This window comes from Citrus clementina, unplaced genomic scaffold (assembly GCF_000493195.1).
Source record: "Citrus clementina cultivar Clemenules unplaced genomic scaffold, Citrus_clementina_v1.0 scaffold_1, whole genome shotgun sequence".
Classification (NCBI taxonomy): domain Eukaryota; kingdom Viridiplantae; phylum Streptophyta; class Magnoliopsida; order Sapindales; family Rutaceae; genus Citrus; species Citrus x clementina.
Window position 1 is genome coordinate 3499379 of NW_006263303.1, and position 20055 is coordinate 3519433.

The window sequence follows — 20055 nt, forward strand, 5'->3', positions numbered from 1 at the left end:
AAGAAGGGGAGGAGGAGTGGGGCGGGTTGGGGGGTGCTTTTTTCCTTCTTATGTTGAATTGTTGCTTGGTTGATGAAGGTTCTGATTTTCCAATGTTGAATTGAAATTTTTGAAATAGACTCGTCCAGCTGTTATAAGTGCTCTGAAGAAGGTTGATTTAGTTGGTAGAGATGGCATTATTTCAGAATTCGCTCCAGGGGTTTTTATACAGGTTCTCTTTCTTGTATTTTGTGTTTTTCAGCATGAAGATGTTTGTGTATGTATATCTGTTATTATACGTTGTCTCTTGTTGGCTGTTTCTATTTGACTGCAGGGATTGCTCGTCCACGGTAGACAGGGTCGGGAAATTTTTAGAAGAAATTTAGATCGAGATTTCTGCAGAGAGGTAACATGTTAACATCTATCTGTGGTCTAGTTGGGATTAGTTTCAACTTCGATGAAAGTTTGGCTAGCTTTTATATTAACCTAGTCTAAGAAACTCGAACAGTCAAGTATACTTGTATGTGTGTTCTTGTGCATGTGCGTGATGAGTCTATGTTGTCTTTTTATCACGTTGACAGGATATGTTTCTGTATTACAATAGCAAGCAGTGGCCACTTGCAACTTTGCAGTCAATTGTTCCAAACAATATCGATATTGTCATTTGAGGCCTCATTTTATGTAATTTATTGAAATGCAGACTGCTTCATTGCCTGTAGTGATATCATGTTTCAGTTGGTGGTTGCTGGTTCAGTGCATCACGCATGAACTGGCTCTTCTTCTGACAATAAAAGATTTTGTATTTTTGTTGGCTGCAAATAACATTGGATGTGATTGCCCTTGGGCTTTAGCTTTAGTGGTACGAGTATAGGGTAGATTGGTCTTTTCCTAGTATCTTGTAAATAGGACGGGGGGAGAAAAGTCAAAGAACCTTTTTTTTTTTAAGAAAAGAAAAAATTATTAGTGAAAGAAAAAAGAATTTACTAAAATTTGGACAAGTAATAAAAGAGAACAGTATAACTACATTTTATTGTTATTTTAAAAATAAATGCATTCCTGCCCATTTATATTGTTATCAACATGTTTTATCTTTCCCAGGAAGCAAGGGATCATGACCTTTAATATTCATTTATTGAAATCGATATTCTATCAGTCCTTAGCATCCTGTTTAAAACTGGTGCTACTGTTTCCCCAAAAGAAGTGGTGGATGGTGATTGACCATCAAGACTATTAATGCAAGATTCTTTAGCATAAATTGAAAGATAATTCTTACCTATATTAAAGTGTAATTGCTTAGCTATCAAATGCAGGCATATCAGTACTCTTGGGAGCATAAGGTTCCTCTTATCGCATTCTCTGGGGATCGTTGTCTAACTCTATTTGATCATCCACTTGTTGATTCACTGCATACTACATATCATGAGCCAAAGGTACCTGACATTTCTTTTTCCCAAATACAATTTTGCTTCTTATGAGCCACTTTTTCACAAAAGATTTTTACAGGCAGAGATCATACCTGCTATTGAGGATCTCTTGGCAGCTGTTGACATACAGGTATATCTGGATACAGAATCTCATGCTTATAGGCAACCTAATACTTCCTCTGCTAGGATGCACATATATTTTTAATTTGTTATTTTCACTAAGCAATGCTGAGAAGAGAAAGGGAATCTACAGAATTGTTGAGTCCAAGCATCTTGCAAATAGTTGGCACCATTGTGTTGCTGGCATTGACTGATTAGTTACTTTCAGCCGTAATTAGATATTGATGTCGGTCTTTTAGTTTGAATGTAATGCTTCAAATGTTTAAGTTTCTTGGTGCACCACAAACATGCAAGTTTTCTTGCCGGAGCTTCTTTTTTTTCCTTATGTTTTGGAATTGGAACAAATATTGGCCCTTGGATTGGTTTTTCAGATATGTTTGCGCACCTAATGTTTTTCTCCACATAAAAGAATATTATTTCTTAGTGAAGACATTCTAATGTTGTTTTTTAGCTTAATAATCTTTATTGGTTCTTTTTGAGACACTTATCTTTTTGCCATTGCAGAAGCTTATCTTTTTAGACACAGCGGAGGGAGTTGCTACTACCATACGGCCATATTGGTCGGAGGCAACAAAAGATCGTGCCAATGTTGTCCAAGCCATTCCTGACATGCTTGAAATCGTTCCCCCTGGAACATCAAAGGGAAGTGGGGTTAAGATGCTGCTTGATCATTTGGGTGTCAGTACAAAGGAGGTACGGCTTAATATAGTCTTCTTACATCTTTTACCCTTGTTTTTCCTCTTTGTTCTTTATTTTAGGGTCAACTTGATAATTCATTGGTAATAATCTCTATCAGAAGGCATCAATTTGAAGTATAGCGTTTTTCTGTAGAATGCATGTTTCTGATTTTGTTGGATATAGCTTTCTAATCTTTATACTTTGAAGAAGCAATTCCAATACACTCAATTGTTTTCTTTAATTTTGAAATCGTTCTAATTTTGGGCTTACAAATGAACTTAATTACTTGCATCCAGATAATGGCAATTGGTGATGGAGAAAATGATGTTGAGATGCTCGAGTTGGCTTCTCTAGGTATTGCTCTCAGTAATGGATCTGAGAAGGCAAAAGCTGTTGCCAATGTAATTGGTGCCAGCAATGATGAAGATGGCGTGGCCGATGCCATCTATCGGTATGCATTCTGATGTTGGAGGTTGTGACCTGCAAATTCCGACATGCCATTGATTTGATATTTTTCCCCCCCTAGAAATGGAAAATTTTTTGCGGTTTTGGCAACACAGAAACACTTCATTTTACACATTCTACATTTATTCCCGTTCATGCTAGCTGATGATCTCGAATATATATATATATAAAATCATTCTGTGTCCGCATTTTTTTTTTAAATGTAAACACACTTTTAAACAAAATAACTCTCTTAAACCTCATAGTTTTTAAGAAGAGTGTCATATTAAAAAAAAAATTAGGATGCCAACGTCAGAGAAGGACTATATATATAATCCCGCATGAGAAAAGTTGAAAGCATAACGCTTAATTGACAAATGTGAACAATGGTCTCATTTTTGTCGAGTTGATGAGGAGAAGGGTTTAATGAGATAAGTTAATGATGCGTTTATTAATTTGTAATTAGAATAAGGTGGAATGAGAATAGAGAATATGTATTAAAATAAATTATTTACTTAAAATTTAAGAATGATAATGGACTAAGTTATATTTATGTTGATATATTTACTTTGTTTTAGAAATCGGAATGGCCTATCATGAACTATTAAAATGTCCTCAATTAGCTAGTGTCTTTAATATTATTCAATAACAATAATGGTAACATTAAAAATACCATTAGATAATAATAATTATTAAAATAAAAATATGAATATTAATTATTATCTCTTGCGAATTAAAATTTCACTATTATTCCCAATAGAATGTGGGCCGCATACTTGATTATCGTTTTTCTAACAAAATTTATAAGTAAATAAAAGAATGGTTCCTATTTCCTGATTTTTATTTTTGTTCCTTGGAACTTGTAAGTAAATACAGCATCCTGGGTTTAATAGTGTTAATTCTTTTATCTATTTTACAAAAAAGGAAATGAAAATTGATATCTCAAAAAAAAAAAAAAAGCCTTTCATAGGGTTATTGAAAATCAACTCTTTATTTTTTTAAATGTATGTAAGCAAATTTCTATTCCTAATGAAAGGAAGTGATCTTACTTTTGCAAAAATAAAAGAATTCTACGAACTAGGATTAGCTAAACCATCATTTTTTACAAATATTTTTATGGCTGGTCAAAGAAAAGAAAATAATAATAGAATAAAGTTTTTTGATATTATTAATAATTTTTTTAAACAGGTATATTTTGATTTTCACAAGGGCATGGGCTTGTATTACAAAAAAAACTGATCTTGAAAAATTATAAAGTGTGCTAATTTTGAATCAACATGTTCTGCTTTTCTTCAATTTACTATTCTAGGTTTTGAAATTTTTAATGCGGCACCCATTTCTGAAAAGTTTATTTGTTGACTGTTGTTGACCATTAAAAGTTTATACAGCTCAACCAAAGCGGAACATAGTATAAAATTTAAAGTAAAAAAATTAAAACTTAACATAAGAAATTATTCGAAATCCTCTATAAAATAAAGAAAAGGAGGCCCCAATCAAGAAATTATTCTCCTCGAATACAACATAAGCTGTTGACTGTACAACACAACCTTCGAAATAAATTTTTGACAAAATAAAACAATTTTAAAATAGTAACAGCCAATGTTATGACAAATGGCTGATATTATTGAAGTAATGGAACACCGTGCAGCTTCATTTCCCAAATTAATAAAAAACCCACAATCAAAGATTCCAGAAAAATGGGGATGACCGGATTGTAAGGCCCGAGACCTGGGTTTGAGTGATCTTGGGCCGGGCCTGATTCAATCTTTTCAATTGAAGCCCAGGACAGATCCGGAAATTTGAGCCTAATATCCATGCACACGTTTGAGGAAAGTGTGAGCCTTGTGGAGTGTCCTTCTGAGTATGATGCAAGATTTTTGCTATATTTCTACATTGGTTATTCGTGTATGCCCGTATAACGTAATTATCCACGTATACATATGCCTGCATAATTTATTTCTTACATAGAAGAATTTTATTAGTTGTGCTTCTAAGTTCTAACAATACCGTTAATCTATTATCATCTTAAAATCATCCCAAGTGGGGTAAAAATTCTGCTTTGACCATTTGGGTACGGATAACACAGTCTGCCTCCAATACTCTTATTATAAGCTCTAAATTTGAAATCATTCCAATATTGAACTTGTTGGTGAATTTTAGTTGCTTACAATCAAATAATGGGTATCAACGATGGAGACAATGACGTAAATTTGCTTGAGTTGGCTTCAGTAATGGATCCAAGGAGGCGCCAGCAATGACCAACTGCGTGTGGCCACGCCGACTAACGGTGTGAAACCTGAAAGATTCTTCATGATTTAGAGTATAAAAATAATCGGGTGATTGCTAAGATACATAACATATTTACATTTACATCAATTCATGAGTCGTACCTAATAACTCGAGTGTTATTTGATTAAATGTATATCTTGAGTTATTGAGTACAACTCTTGAATTATATGTAACTTATATATAAATGTAACCTACCCACATCCATAATGAAAACAAAGCCCACAAAAGAAATTTTTTTTTTTTGGCAGAGTGCTCGTTAATTTCTCATAATCATATCAATAAGGATAAGTTAGTATAGAGATATCAGCCAAAGATAAAATGGTAAACTTATTGCACGAGAATTCCATCGGTTGCTCAAGTGGGGAAAAAAATTGTCTCAAATACATTTAAATATTCTCATATGAACCTGCGTGCTATGCTCACTACGCATATCATGGCATCTTCATGGTGAATTGCTTCAGGTACAGAATCTCAAGTTGGTTTGCCATACTGGGCATTCCTCCTTGCACACTCCAAAATAGTCTTGTCAACAGTGATGAAGTAAGAAGCAATTGACACTGTTAACCATTAAAACAAGCTAAACGTTAGCTTTGTCACCTTAAAAATCTTATGCTACGCGTCTACTGGCAGAAAAGCATGAACACATTGAGTAGCATAACATCAATAGGAAATTCATCGGATATTATTATACAGTGGTGCATGAATAGAGCAGAAATAAACCAAACAAAATGCTAAAGTGAAAGATCACATTTCCGTGATCTCAAAATAAATTAAACATAAAACTAAGACAGTCACATGACTCAAATTTCCATAAATTTTCAGTTTAACCAAATGACTCTGTTTTTTATGTGTGAAAGACACAAAAAGGATTGAAAAATGAAAGAAGCTTAATAGTGTAAGTTCAGCCAGTTGTGACAGTTACCTGCGGATATGATGAGTGCCTGACCAGTATAATTCAGGTTTGCCTTTGCCCAAGGAATTTTTCGAACTGCAACCAACTGATAACAAGAAGTAAATGAGAAAATGACAGAAAAAAGCCAGACCTGCCATTTGATGCATGAATAGAGCAGATATGAACTAAACAGGAAATTCTGAGACAGAGACTCCAATTGTATACTGCTCAGCACTTTACTTCCTCACCAAACACATAATATAGATAGTAGGGCAGTCTATTGTGCAAAGGGCTCACATGCTTATTATTTCTTAATCTCAGAAGTGACCAAAGTATTTTAAGCATCAACCAAGGCAGTCACATTTTCTGTAATATTCAGCTTACACGATATAATTTGCCGCTGTGGCCATAACAAATGAAATATCGGTGGCCACCAGATAGATTTTCAAATTAAGTGAAACTTAAGATGAATAACACAGGACAGAAGATTAGGTAATAGAAGACAGGGCCACAGAACAGAACACTAGAGATCTGTAATATTGAGGTCCTTTCCTAAAAATATTCTCTTCAATTAGGCACAACAATAATCGAAACAAAGAAGAACAATCCATTTCAATTTTTTTAGGAAAAAAAAATTGAAAATATTACTCGCTGCTTCCACTAATGCAATAAATAAATAATAAGTCAACTAACAGGCACAATACAATAAAATACAATCGCTCAATTTCCAAAATTCAAATATAATCAAAATTAACAAATACGGATAAAACCTACCGTCGGCACAGCGGTGACAACACACATTACGGCAGCGGCCTTTAATCCAGCTCGAACGCCTTCTGCAAACAATTACTCAGACGACTAAGCCACGTCAGCTAATATCTCTCTACAGCTCACAACATATTACACAGTTTTTTTTTTAAATACAAATTTTAGCCATTTTCTGTCTAATTTCATAATTAATTTGGATAATAAAAGGTTAGAAATGAAAAAGAAAAAAAAAAGATAAATCAATGAAACCTTGAACGCAGTCGTTGGCGGCCTTAGCCTTTAGATCTTCAGCAGGAGAGGCAATCAGTGGCGAGTTATTTGACCTTCTGGATACAAAAATATCTCTAACTTCCGACGGAAATCCCATTCCTTCTTCTTCTTCTTCTTCTTCTTCTTCTTAATTAGAATAAGAAACTCAAAAATGGATGGCGGATTAAGATTTGAGGAGGACAGTGCATTGCAGTGTTCGTTTCGATTTTGATCTCTTTTTATGTGCTTTTGAATCTTGAATAGTTTGATGACAGTCAAATCTGTGTGCGCCATCCCTCGTAATACCACGTGTTAGAATTTATATAATACACTTTCTAAGGAATGGGGGTTATGACCGTCTTTACTGGTTCGTGGCGGGTTGCAAAATTTACGTGTTACGACAAAATGCGGGGACAACTGGACAAAGTGCAAAATTCATTGAATTTGAAAGTCATCGGGTCTTTATGGGCTGGCGTATGTCTAAACAGGCCCAATGTTGCTTCATAAGTTTGTTAGGAGGCTCAAATTCTCAGGTGTATTTGTGTAGAGTCCGAAAGGAGATCCGTATAATGAGTATTGCTACTCATCACAAATTACATATCTCAAAAAATTATTTAAATGATATAGTATCCATCAATTAGTTAATATAGATACTATAATTAACCAATTAATAAATAACATATCATTTGAGATAAAATTTATAAAATTTGAGATGACTATCATTACTTTGTACAAATTTTTAATTGTTTTGTTTAAATTTCATTTTCCCTATAAGATAATACACACACATATATGTTAGATTTTCTCATGGATTGCGAATTTTACAACTTTAAATCCGATCTAATTTACCAATCCAACAACCTGAATTTTTACGAATTGATGGATTGTTGGATTTAAGTAAATTCTAAGTACCTAAAACTAGTGTATGTGTACAAATTTTTTTTATTCAATTAAATAGTTTGTACTTTTGAAACTCTATCAACAACATGAGCAAAAATAATAGAAACACTGTGGGAAAAAAAAAAAACTTTGAGATGAGATAATTTTATTTTAATCCTAACAACTAGACTTTTGAAAAAAAAATCTAAATAGATTTAAAATTACATAGAGTTTATCGTTGCCAAAGAATGAAAGAAGCCATGGTTTTCTTTCATTTTCAATACGATTCACTAGAAGCCTGCATCTCAAATTCTCAATTATTATCCACTAATTATAAGTAATTACTACGCAAACATAAATCCATTACTCATTGGAGACATCCTTACTACAAATTTTAGTTGTTCAAATTTCTTATTTGTAAAGCAGTTGAATTCAAACTCTTTTAGAATGAAACGACAGCGTTCATAGCAAGAGTTACATCCGTTATGAAGTCACGTAAGTAAGCTCGTGATCTCCATAAGTGAAACACTGAAACGTCGCCAAGCTTTGTGTTTTGCTCATAACATAATTAACTGAGTTGCTCGTGCAAGTCACATGGTTACTTAAGCTCAGTGTGTTAGTTTAACGGCCTGGACACGTGGAAAGCAGCTGTGTATTTTGGGTTTCGAGTTTGTTATTCTTCTGCAGTATAAGAGCTGGTTTTGTCAGCGTGTTGTTGTCGATCTTAACAGAGAGTCTTCTAGAGAATTGTTCTAGAGAGAGAGCTGTCCCTTGTGCTCTGAAAATTCCTCTAAGAATACTTGTATTTTCTTCATGAATCAATGGAAGCAACTCTGGTGGATTCACTCGTGGATGTAGGTCTCTAAAGAGACTGAACCACGTTATCTCTTGTCTTTTTTGTGTGTGTTTGTTTCTAGTTCAATTTGTTTCTCTTTCTTAATCTTGTTCTTGAAGGTTCAGATCTGTTAATTCAAAGAATCGAGTTGATTCAAATTCGTTTATGTTCTCGTGCAACTTGTGTTGTTCTTGGTCAAGATCTTGGGCAGAGTCTTTGGTTTGACAAGTATTAGATCGACCAAAGCTCTACATTATTCATTCACTTCTTGTAATCAATTTCAAGCCAAATAAAGAATCAAAAAAAGAAATAATTAGAGGAGTTATAATTGTTGAGAAGCAAGAACAATTGCGTTTTCAATGACCAACAGACGGCGATATGTAAATAGGAGTGTATTCTACTAATGTTCAATTAGGGAAACATAATAAATATAGTGTTTTTTAGTTAATAGTGTGTTGTGAGCAGCAAGAGAATGAATTAGGATTATCTCCTGATCTGATCATGTCCTGAGCAAATAATTTAATTATTGATTGGTTGTTAATAAATAAAAAAAATAAAAGAAGTTAAATTTTACCCATACAATACCACTAAAAGACACATGACATAAGATCTTTAAAAGTTCAATAGAGCTCAGATTAGGAGATGATCCTATTCCCAAGAGAATTATAGGTACCATTGAAGAAGGATCTCAAGGGCTCAATTGAGGGGATGATATCATAAATAGATTTTTTTTTTATTTTACTTGAACTCTCACAAAGACAAACTCACAAAAGATGTGAGAATTTAATAATTTTAAAAAAACCCATTGAAAAAAAAAAAAACTAAGAAAGCCCATAATTTTGCAATTACATTTCTTGTCATTGTGAAAAATTTCGTACAAATACAAACATAGAATTACTTAGAAGCCTAAGTCCCAATAACGAACAATCTTAGCAATATCAATCATATATAAATATCAAACATCAATAATATACCATAGAAAGACCAGAGTCATGTCTCAACGAAAACAAGATCCATAAAATTAGTGAGATTTAATCTTTGTAGAGACAGACTGAATAGTAAGAACCCGATTCAACAATAGTGGGACACAAACCCGATTCACCGGCAATCTGCAAACCAAATCCAGCTTCCACCTCCACGTACTCTACACCCCAGAAAATGCAGATTTGGTCACAGCCACAGCCATTACCTCGGTCTTACTATAGTACACCTAGAAGGCTAGAGGATCTTCAAGGGCTCCCTCGTATTCTTGAAGATTTTAAAGCCCACATCAAAGCAACCCTAAGCTACTTCACTTTGTGATAAAATAAAACCACTGTTGGTTTCTGCACAAGACTCCAAATATCAAGCTTTCCACACTGAGCCCACAGGAGTTTTCTGCACCACCACCTTCGATATATTGATAAATTTTAATTGAGTAGTGTTAGGCATACGATTTTGGAATCCACCTCCTATCAAGTAACAACTGTGTATTCCATTCAACCAAGCATATGTAGAGTAATTTCCCTGTGCAATTGGACTAATAAAAAATCTTTAATAGAAAAGTATGTAACATGGTCAAAATGATTAATGAAAGAATAACATTATCAAGCTTATGGTTTTCCCACTAAAATATGCTTCATTAATTAAGACTTGAAACAATGCTGTTTCAGGCCAAAATTAAAAAGAAAAGAAAAATAATTAAAAAGCTCTTGACACCTTCTGGGCTTAGAAAGCATCAGCCCCTTCCCCTCCTTTCATCGGCATGCTGAATACGAAGATCAGCAACCCGAACACGAAGATCCGCAAGCTGACCGCGAATATCAGCACCCTGACCACGAATATCAGCAAGCTGACGAAGAAGATCAGCATTCGCAGCAGTCTGCAGTCTGCACATCATCGTCAAGCTGACTGCGAAGAGAAAGAAGCTGAGAATGGAGATAAGCAAGCTGACCACGAACATCCGCCGCATTCACACTACTGCACACATTATTGGCAAGCTGACCACGGAGACAAGCAAACTGGCCGCGAAGACAAGCAAGCTGACAGCGGATTTCCGCATTTACATAGCTATGCACGTTTTCAGCAAGCGGACCGCGAACGTCAGCATCAAGAGCACTCTGAAAGTTATTAGCCCGCTGAGTACAAAGATCAGTACGGGGACTAAAAAGATTAGCAAACTGATCGCAAAGAAGATCAGCATCGATGTCCACACTCCTCGGGAAATTATAAGCGCGCCGACTACAAAGATCAGCAAGCTGAACACAAAGATCAGCATGCTGATTGTGAAGGTCAGCGAGCTCACCACGACGATACGCATTCACTGCACTCTGCACATTATCAGGACGGCCAAAAATATCAGCTTTCACGTCATCAGCACGAATCCGAATACGACCAAGAAGATCAGCAGCTTGCTGGTCTAAGAACTTGAGCTTGGCACGATAACGCTCCCTCATCCTAATGGTGTCAACCATAACACCAGTAACCCTACGCCAAGCAGGATTTCTCTTAATAGCTTCAGCGTCGATCATGATAAACCTCAACACTATATCTCTTTTGTTAGGTCCTACGCTTGTCATCCATTCCACTATTTGATCCTTACTATAGACTTTCAACACTTTCTCCAAATCCTTTTCCGCCAAATAATTCTCCAACTCCATGAATGTAAGTGAATAAAAAATTGACTGAAAAAGGATCGACGAAATTATAGATATGACAGAGTCAGAGGATCAGATTTGTCTTAAAAAAACTCGCTTCTTTCTTTGTTAAGGTATAGGTGGAGTTTCTGTGCGTTTAAATAATGTGAGGATTGGGACTAATTTTATCTTATAGCGGTACAAACTCATCAAATAACGGAAGGATTAGTTTAAGTGATAAACCTAGTATTTGGATCCAATGGCAATACTGAGCGCCTTTGTACATATCTTTGGTAAGTAAGAATGTAAGATAGTGATTCATGCGTTTGGTTTTCCCAAGTTCACAAGGAGTCAGAATTTCCCTCCAGGTCAGTAAACACTAATGGCGTCTTTGCCGGTTGACTAAGGGTGTGTTTGGTAATGTTTTTTTATGTAGTGTTTTTGGTTCTTATTTTAGAGAAGGGAATGATGTTTTCGATGTGATTTTTTTTAAATGAATTTTTTTTTGGTAGTGTGTTTTGAAAACAACATATGAAAATAAAAATAGTAAAAATGTATTTGGTTGTTTGTTTGAAAATGTGAAAAATAGTAAAAATGTGTTTGGTTGTTTATTTGAAAATATAGAATTTTTTATAGAATATTTTATAAAATAATTGTTTTCAATTTATTTATAATTTTATTTTTATGATTATAATTTTAATCAAAATGAAAACAAATTTCATACAACAATAATAATTTTTAGAAAGCTCTCTTAGAGCATCTTCAAAAGACTCTTCAAATAAGATTCTACTTCTTATTTGAAGAGCCATATCAATATTAAACACTCCAAAAGACACGTTAATTTAGATTCTTCAAATAAGATTTGTTTCTCACTCTTCAATATTGCCGAGTGAGTTTCTCCCTCTTCTATTAATATTTTATTATTATTTATTGAAAAGATAAGACTGCAATAATTATTATTTATGTTTCTTTTAAAAAATATAATAACAATTCCATTTGATAGTGAGAAAGATTTGATTAAAATAATATTAATTTATTCTTATTTGATGAGTCTTTTGAATGAGATTATATTCTTCTATACACTTATTTGCCACATCAGTAAGCAAATTGAAATTTAAAGAGTAAAATTTAAAGCCCCTTTTGGAGATGCTCTTATATTTTATTAAGTTTAAGAAATAAAAATAAAATGAAAAATAAAATAATAAAGTAGAATTAATTAGCATAACAAAATAAAAAACCATACTATAATTATATTTATTATAGACATTTAAGTAGTTCGTTTGTGCTAATTATATTTTACACCACAAAATATAAAGAACAAAAGAGTACAAAATATTTGCATTCAAAACATATCTAAATATCTAAAGGCCCTATTCAGCGATACAATAAAAAAGAAGATAAGGTAGTGAAATGGTAAAAGTGACTGCTTTTATAAAGAAAAAGATAAGGTGAAAGTAAAATTGAATAAAAAATTAATAAAATAATAAGTTAATAAATGAGAGTGGTGGGTCTTGAATAAAAAATTGATAAAAATAATAAGATAACTTTTTATCTTACCTTTTTTTATGTTGTTCTCCAATAACTCAAGAACACCAATTTGGCGATCTTGAGTTTTCTTTACAAAAGTTAGAAAACGGAAATATTTTGTTCTCCATTTATTTTACTGTTTATCAAAAAATGGCTTAACCAAACATGCTTTGTATTTTTCACTTCTGAAAAATAAAAACCACCCATCAAGAAAACATTACCAAACCCACCCTAATGTTTCTCATTTTTTTTTCACTCAGGTTTGAAGTTGATTTTAAATTAATCACCTAATGAAATTCTTTAAAATGTTAGCAAAAAAGTAAAATTTTCTTAAGTGGTAAGACGAAAGAACCATCTGTCAATGGTTATGATTCACGTTCAACAAGAAATATTTTGTACTCAAAAGTAAAAATGTATTCTCACTTTCAATGAAATTAACATTCATTGAAAACCTTCTGAAGATAATCGAGAGAAACACAATATATACCCAAAAGTTATTCGAAAAGTGTGCTTATATATAGCTGAATCATATCTAGTTTTCACTGTATAAATTCCTTCTGAATACAAAATATGTTTCTGAAAGAAAATGATTGACAAGAGGATCGATTCAGCGGATAACTCCTGCCTGTGAAACCCCCTCCAGCTGCCCCTTTTCGTTGGACGCTGGCTTTGGTTGGATATTGCAATCTCCAATGGGCAACAAGTTTATGCCTATTATGTTGAACAAGTTAAAGGAATTTCCAAATTAATCTTTGGTGTGAAGCATGAAAGGTTAATTAGAAAACTCAAATCAGGAGTAGTCAATGTAATTTTCAGACCGATTACTAGCTAACATAAGCAAAAATGTTGTAGATAATAAATGGGTAATTTTTAAAAACCTCCCCTGAGGTTTGGACTTATTGCAAGTAGATGGTGAGAATCTGTTTATTTGTAAAAAAATCCCCTACCGTCAGTTAACTTTAACATTGACCGTTAGTTGACTGTGCAAAGACAATATTACCCTCAACAACAATTTGTAGATGGAAATAACTAAAAAATAAAATAAAATTATTGGCGCGAAAAGCACAAACCCTATTTTTTGACAATTTTATCCTTGTCAATTTCAAAAATTTACAATATCATAGGTAAAGATTATAACTATTTCATTTTCAAGTTTTTAATTTTATCTTTTTTGTAGAAACTTTAAGAAAATATCAATAATTTAAAGAGGATTTTTAAAATTTTTAATTTTATCTTTCTTGTAGGAACTTTAAGAAAATATCAATAATTTAAAGAGGGTAAAATAGCCAACAATTTTAAGTTTTTTTTAGTTATTTCCGTCTACAAATTATTGTTAAGGGTAATATTGTCTTTGCACAATCAACTAACGGTCAATGTTAAAATTAACTGACGGTAGAGGATTTTTTACAAATAAATCAATTCTCGCCATCTACTTGCAACAAGCCCAAACCTCAGGGGAGATTTTTAAAAATTACCCGATAATAAATCTATGACTTTAACACAAACAACAAAAAAATGAAGAAAGCCAAGAAACTACACGTCCGTATTCATAAAAAGAATAGGTTAAAAGGAGCTATTATACGAACATACAGAAGAAAAGGAGGTAAAATGTTCATTGAATAAGTCTGGGGCAAACGCTATTTGAATTTGAGATGCTCGCCTGGGCTCATTCCTGAGAGTAAAAAATGCATGATACGAATAAACTGAGAGAAAATGTTTATCCATATATATATATATATATATATATATATATATATATATATATATAAGAATCAAAAATCAAAATACCAGTACGTGCATGGACAAGGATACACCGATTTTGTGGCTATCAATATGTTTCATGCACCGGCAACAGGTTGCAGCACTTTAATATAATGCCTTGATTGACTTGCAATCATGTAATTAATAAACTTGTCACTGATGTTGATTTCGCCACCTTTGCCCATTACTTAGCATGATTTTTAACACATACAATCACAGCACGAATGTAAAGAAAGAGTGGAAACCGATTAAATACCAAAATTTTACATTCTATTCGCTCCACTATAACTAATAATATCATTTTATTTTTAAAAAATTAATAACTAACAAAAAAACTCATAATATTAAAATCTTCACCACAAAAACAAGAAACAAAATTCCATCTTTCTAATAAGGCAAGTCTTGGATGGATCTTAAACGATAAATGGTATGTCAAAAAAAAAAAATCCATGTTGGCACCTCCGTCCATGTATGACTTTCCTCCACAAAAACAAACGGGTGTTGAGAATTTTTTTATTTATGGCCCAACTTTGATTGGGAAAATGTAAGTTAGGGGTACTGAACTGACAAAACAGGAGATGTCTTGAAATCAGGCTTAAAAAATTGGGGATGAGAAATAACTTGAAGAGCAGCCAATGCAGTGGATTTCGGGATTTCTTGAATGTTCAAAACTCAGAAGATTGAATCTTGGGCTCTTAGATGCTATAACTTGGAGATGAAATCTTGATCTCCAGTCCTGAAAAGCCTCGGATATGAATTTCATCTGTTTGGATATATTAATAAGTTCTGATTTTGTTTTAATTTTCTCCAAACTCTTACTATACGTATGTGTTTGTAAATAAACCTAAATAATAGTCACAAATAGATACTAGTTTATATAAATCTGTCACCAAAAGCATGACAATAAATATCATACAAAATATATTAACATAAAATTTTCGTTTCACGAGCTGCAAACTCGTTCATGTTATGTATGCAGGAAAAATGATCGTCTCATACATAGAGACTCTGCAAGCGCCTGTTATTGTCATTGTGATGCTACCGGCTATAAGGTTCTTTTAGCTTCTGTTTAATTTTGTGTACCACTAACAGTCTCACAACAATCAGACTACAGTTCTTATTTCTCAAGTGCATGACCACTCTCATGGAAAGCTGTCATCCTATCAACCATATTGACTCATCAGAGATGACAGCTGACTTGTGTTCACGACCCCTCATAGGCTCATACTCACTGCATGCTTTGGTTTTGCACCAGCCATTGCTGCCTCAAGTACATTGGCGGAAAAAGTTTGTGTGAGACAGTCTAACACTGCTCTGCATGGGGTGAAGCAGTGGTCCACTCTGAGATACATGGATATTTTAATACTAAATTATTGTGCTAAGGTGGTGGAATAGTTCCAGAACGAAATTTTTAACTTTAATCTCCAATTCGGTGAGTAAGTTTGCAGATATTTCGTTTTTATTTTCATTGTTTGATTGGAGTAATATCCGCAGCATGCTAGAACCTAATTTTAATCGATCAATAAAATTTAGACTCCTCACCAGAGAATGTGGAATTAAAATTTATTCTTCAATGAAATTTGCTTTCAGTAAAATATATAAATCTAGAAGTGTTAAAACACGGGAGAAGTAGACTAATCAAGACCGCAGAAAGTGAAATTTGAATTGAAAGTCAAAAAATGGCAAATGGGCGGCAGCTGGGAATAGAAACTTGCTCAGCACTAATGTATCTTGAGTATCAAGACTCAAGAGAGGTGATGAACCATGTAAGAAGCATAAAATTTGCAGACAAAATTGAATCTCACATCATACGTACTGAAAATACTTTAATGTGATCCAGAGAAGCACATGGTAAATACCTTTTATCTTTAATTCTGATCATATAAACAAATATGCTACAAGAAGCCCAAGCATTGTCAAAAATGTAATTTTATAGCTAAATTATATATAGTTTTCTATGTATAAGTCTCTTCTTTACCTCAGGGTTCATAGCATCTAAACAATGATGTACATACAAATTCTCTAGGACGACCACAAGCTTCTCGGAAAAAATGATCGACTTGAGGATTGATTCAGCCGATAACTCCTGCCTGTAAAAGCCCCCCCCAGCTCCCCTTTCTGGTTGGACACTGGCATTTGTTGGATGTCCCAATCTCCAAAAGGCAACAAGTTTATGCCTGTGTTGTACAAGTTAAGGAATTTCCATATTACAATGGGTACACATGCATATCACAACGCGTACACATGCATATCGAACTGTAAGAACATCATACACCAATATGAGCTGCAATAATTGATTTTTTATTTTTTATTTTTAAGAAAAAGAACATGAAAATGATACCGGATCTTTAATGTGAAGCACGTAAGATTAGAAAACAAGAGTCAAGGCTAGTCAATGGAACTTTCAGACAGATGACTAGCTAGCATAAGAAAAAATATAGTGGACGAGTGCACAAAATGTTGGGAAATAAATCTATGATTTAGAAACACAAACAACAAAACATGAAGTAAGCTATGAAAGCATATGCCGATATTCATAAACAGAATAGATCAACAGAGGTTATATACGAGCTTCTCGTGCAAAAGTAAAACAAAAAGAGAAGGGAAGCAAGAACAAAGCAACATGGGCATTGAGTTGTCTAAAACATCTAGGGAAAAGGCTGTATAAACAAGGATACACCCATCTTGGAGTTGCCAATATGTTTCTTCCACCAGCAAGAGGGTGTAGCACTGTCAGGAAGTAATATAGATGTCCTGCAATTATTCCAAGAAAGTTTGGCAGTAAAGGTGAACCGAATATAACATCCAAAGCTAGCATTGCCCATGGGAGATAAAATGCCTGCATTGAAGAAATTGATGTCTATCAGTTATTCCATATTCATCCAACCAGGCTCCCAAACAGTAACAAAACATGTATGTTATCCACGAGACCAGAAAGAACCACATGACAAGACACAAAACACCTGATTTTTGGTGCTTTTGGGAGAAATAGGTTTGACAGAGCGTACCTTAAGGGTGACCGGCCATATATGCTTATCTGGGCAGTTGGAAACTCTCTACTCCATACATATAGAAGCATGAACACTAATGAGACACCCAAAAAGGGAGTCCACAACATAGGAATGGCCGATAATGCCTGAATACCGAATGTCCATGGTGAGAAAACTAAAATGCATTATTTTCTCATCAAAGATAACCAATAGTTCTGATAGAACATAGAAGTCCCAAAAAGAAAAAAAATATTCTATAAACCATTAATACATTATAAGGATGAACACACACCAGCAATGATATAGCTCCAAAAATCATCATCCATAGGAAATCTGCTGTCCGCCTCTCAAATGTACTCTTTTCCAGCTGAACTCCATATCTAGCTCTATAACAAAAGTATGCCACCATATAAGTAGACACAATACCAAAGCTTTTAACCCTCAGTAGCTGAACAAAACTAGAACAAGCTTCATCACACGTGTAGGCAGACAACACACAGATTTTAGTGTACACAGGGCTGATTATGTGATTATTACTAACAACATTAGCAGATGAATTCCAAAATTGACGGAAAACTTTCAGAGGAAGAAAAATGGCGTAACAAGCCTCCAGACCTATAAGAGAGTAAAGGATTCAGCAATATTAGAAACGGCATTTACATTCATTATTATGAAACATTTTCAATGCATAGTAATCATCAAAACAAATCTAACTATGACTTGGCAGGGCATAATTGCTGGTGCATGCACTTCACTGAAATTGGATTATAGGAGTGTATTTGACCTGAAACTGTGAGAATACTGGTTCATAGAACAATGCAATACTCAGGGGACTATATAATCCCAAATGTAAAGCAGCAGTGGCCGCTACGCATATTGTCCCATAAGCTTTGGTGATAGGTGGTAGCGAATTATAGAATCTGAAACAAGTCAAATTAATCAATTGAGTCACAGTTATCAGCATAAGGCACAACGAATTACCAAAATATCAAATTTTTACTCGAGAAAGTATATATTTTATTTACAACATTCTTTCATTTACATCAATCTTCATAACATCAAACTGAATCAAATTTGCATCATATTCTCTTGGGTAAAAGAAATTGTAGAAACAATAAAGATTGTGGACACGTGAAAAGTAAAGTTCTAGTCATCTGATCCAAAAGGAAAAAAAATTTCTTTTTTGTTTAAAAAAAATAACAATATCATATCATGATTATTTGTATGTCTCATTTATGTCAAATATTTTTTTTTCCAAATTCAAACAACAATTTCTCGCATGATTATTCAAAAATAATGCCTGACCAAAAAATTGTTTAATCAAGACCGTAGTATCTCATTTTTTTAAATCAATAATAACTTATTCTTCGATTGAAAAAAGAAATTATAATAATTGGAGTAAGGCTATAAAAGTTGATGAAAAATTCATAATTTACCAAAGTTACCATTGAGACTAAAAGAGGCAATACCAGTAATTCAGAATTTCACTGGAGTCATAATTAAAAAGGGCAAAAGCAGAACGGACAAAAATAAGAAATTATAATAATACTGAAAATCATAACCAGGAAGATAATGTAGAGAATTACTCTGCTGGGGACGACATTTTAACGATGGGAAAACTCGAAGCAGACAATCTTCTTCAGAATCCAGTTCGTCGATCAAGGAGTAACAGCGATTAAAATTAAATGGGATGTCGTTTCAGCCTTTCAGGCGAACAATGCTGTACGTAACTGCAATCCAATTACACTGTGGATATAGGACTACAAGATCTTTTTATGGGGTCAGCGAACTGACGTGGGCGTATCAGAAGAAGAGAAGAGAGCGTGACAAGTGACAACGTAACTGATCCAATCTGGAGGCGCCAAATCATGACACGCATTCTTAGTTTAAGATTATTTGAACCTGTTAATTTTTTTTATTAAATTAATTTTTTAATTAAGAGTTCTATTATCAAAATAATTTCTAAGAAAATTATTAAATTTACCTTTTCTTCTCTTTTTATTTTAATTCTTTAATTCTCATTCATTTCTTAGTATATTTTTTTAACTGTAAATAATTTATTTCATTATAAGTTATCATAAATTGCGACGAGCAAAAGCCATTATAAAAAAATGAATACCAATAAAAAAAACTAATCATGAAAGTTAATGAATATTAATAAATTAATCTTTACGAACCATAAAAGCTAGTAAATATTAAGAAAAAAAATCTTGTAAATAAAAAGCATAAAATATAGACTATAGTCCCATTTGGAATTGAGGTACAATAACTTTTAAGCTACAATTGTTGTGGAAAAAAAGATGTAATTATCAAACAAAAATTATAATATACAGTAAATATAAACTTAAAATAATAATTTTGACAAAATTATTAAATATATAATAAAATTGTCATTATACAGGTGAAAAATTATATCAACATAGCTTACAAGCTACAGCGGTTAATGTTTATCAAACATTTAGTGCTGTAATTTTTAAACTACAATTATCCAATCTCAATCCCAAACGCATGCTTTTTTAATTTTACTAAGAAAGATTAAAAAAATGAATCCAAAAAAAGAGTTAAATTGAAAATTTAATTTACATAATGTGAGAGTAGAGAGAAA

General features: G+C 33.2%; 2 protein-coding genes and 1 pseudogene across 3 annotated transcripts in view; 1 reads left to right on the forward strand and 2 right to left on the reverse strand.

The window, feature by feature from the left end:
• Positions 1–2806, forward strand: part of LOC18055031 (endoribonuclease YBEY, chloroplastic) — a 5377-nt gene extending 2571 nt beyond the window's left edge. For both annotated transcript variants that reach the window (XM_024178690.1, XM_006450678.2), the window contains exons 7-12: positions 119–211; positions 314–385; positions 1290–1409; positions 1483–1533; positions 2028–2216; positions 2498–2806. In XM_024178690.1, coding sequence (XP_024034458.1) covers positions 119–211; positions 314–385; positions 1290–1409; positions 1483–1533; positions 2028–2216; positions 2498–2665 — 693 coding nt within the window. In that variant the 3' untranslated portion in view covers positions 2666–2806. The remainder of the gene's footprint in view (positions 1–118; positions 212–313; positions 386–1289; positions 1410–1482; positions 1534–2027; positions 2217–2497) is intronic.
• A 2372-nt stretch (positions 2807–5178) lies between these two features.
• LOC112095855 (early nodulin-93-like) lies at positions 5179–7147 on the reverse strand. Its single transcript, XM_024178395.1, has 4 exons — positions 6844–7147; positions 6601–6662; positions 5857–5932; positions 5179–5491 (listed from the first exon to the last, which is right to left on the reverse strand). The coding sequence occupies exons 1-4, from the start codon at positions 6959–6961 to the stop codon at positions 5406–5408; spliced, it is 342 nt and encodes a 113-aa protein (XP_024034163.1). The 5' UTR covers positions 6962–7147; the 3' UTR covers positions 5179–5405.
• Positions 7148–16383: 9236 nt separating this feature from the next.
• LOC18055033 lies at positions 16384–19175 on the reverse strand (annotated as a pseudogene).
• Between the last annotated feature and the right edge of the window lie 880 nt (positions 19176–20055).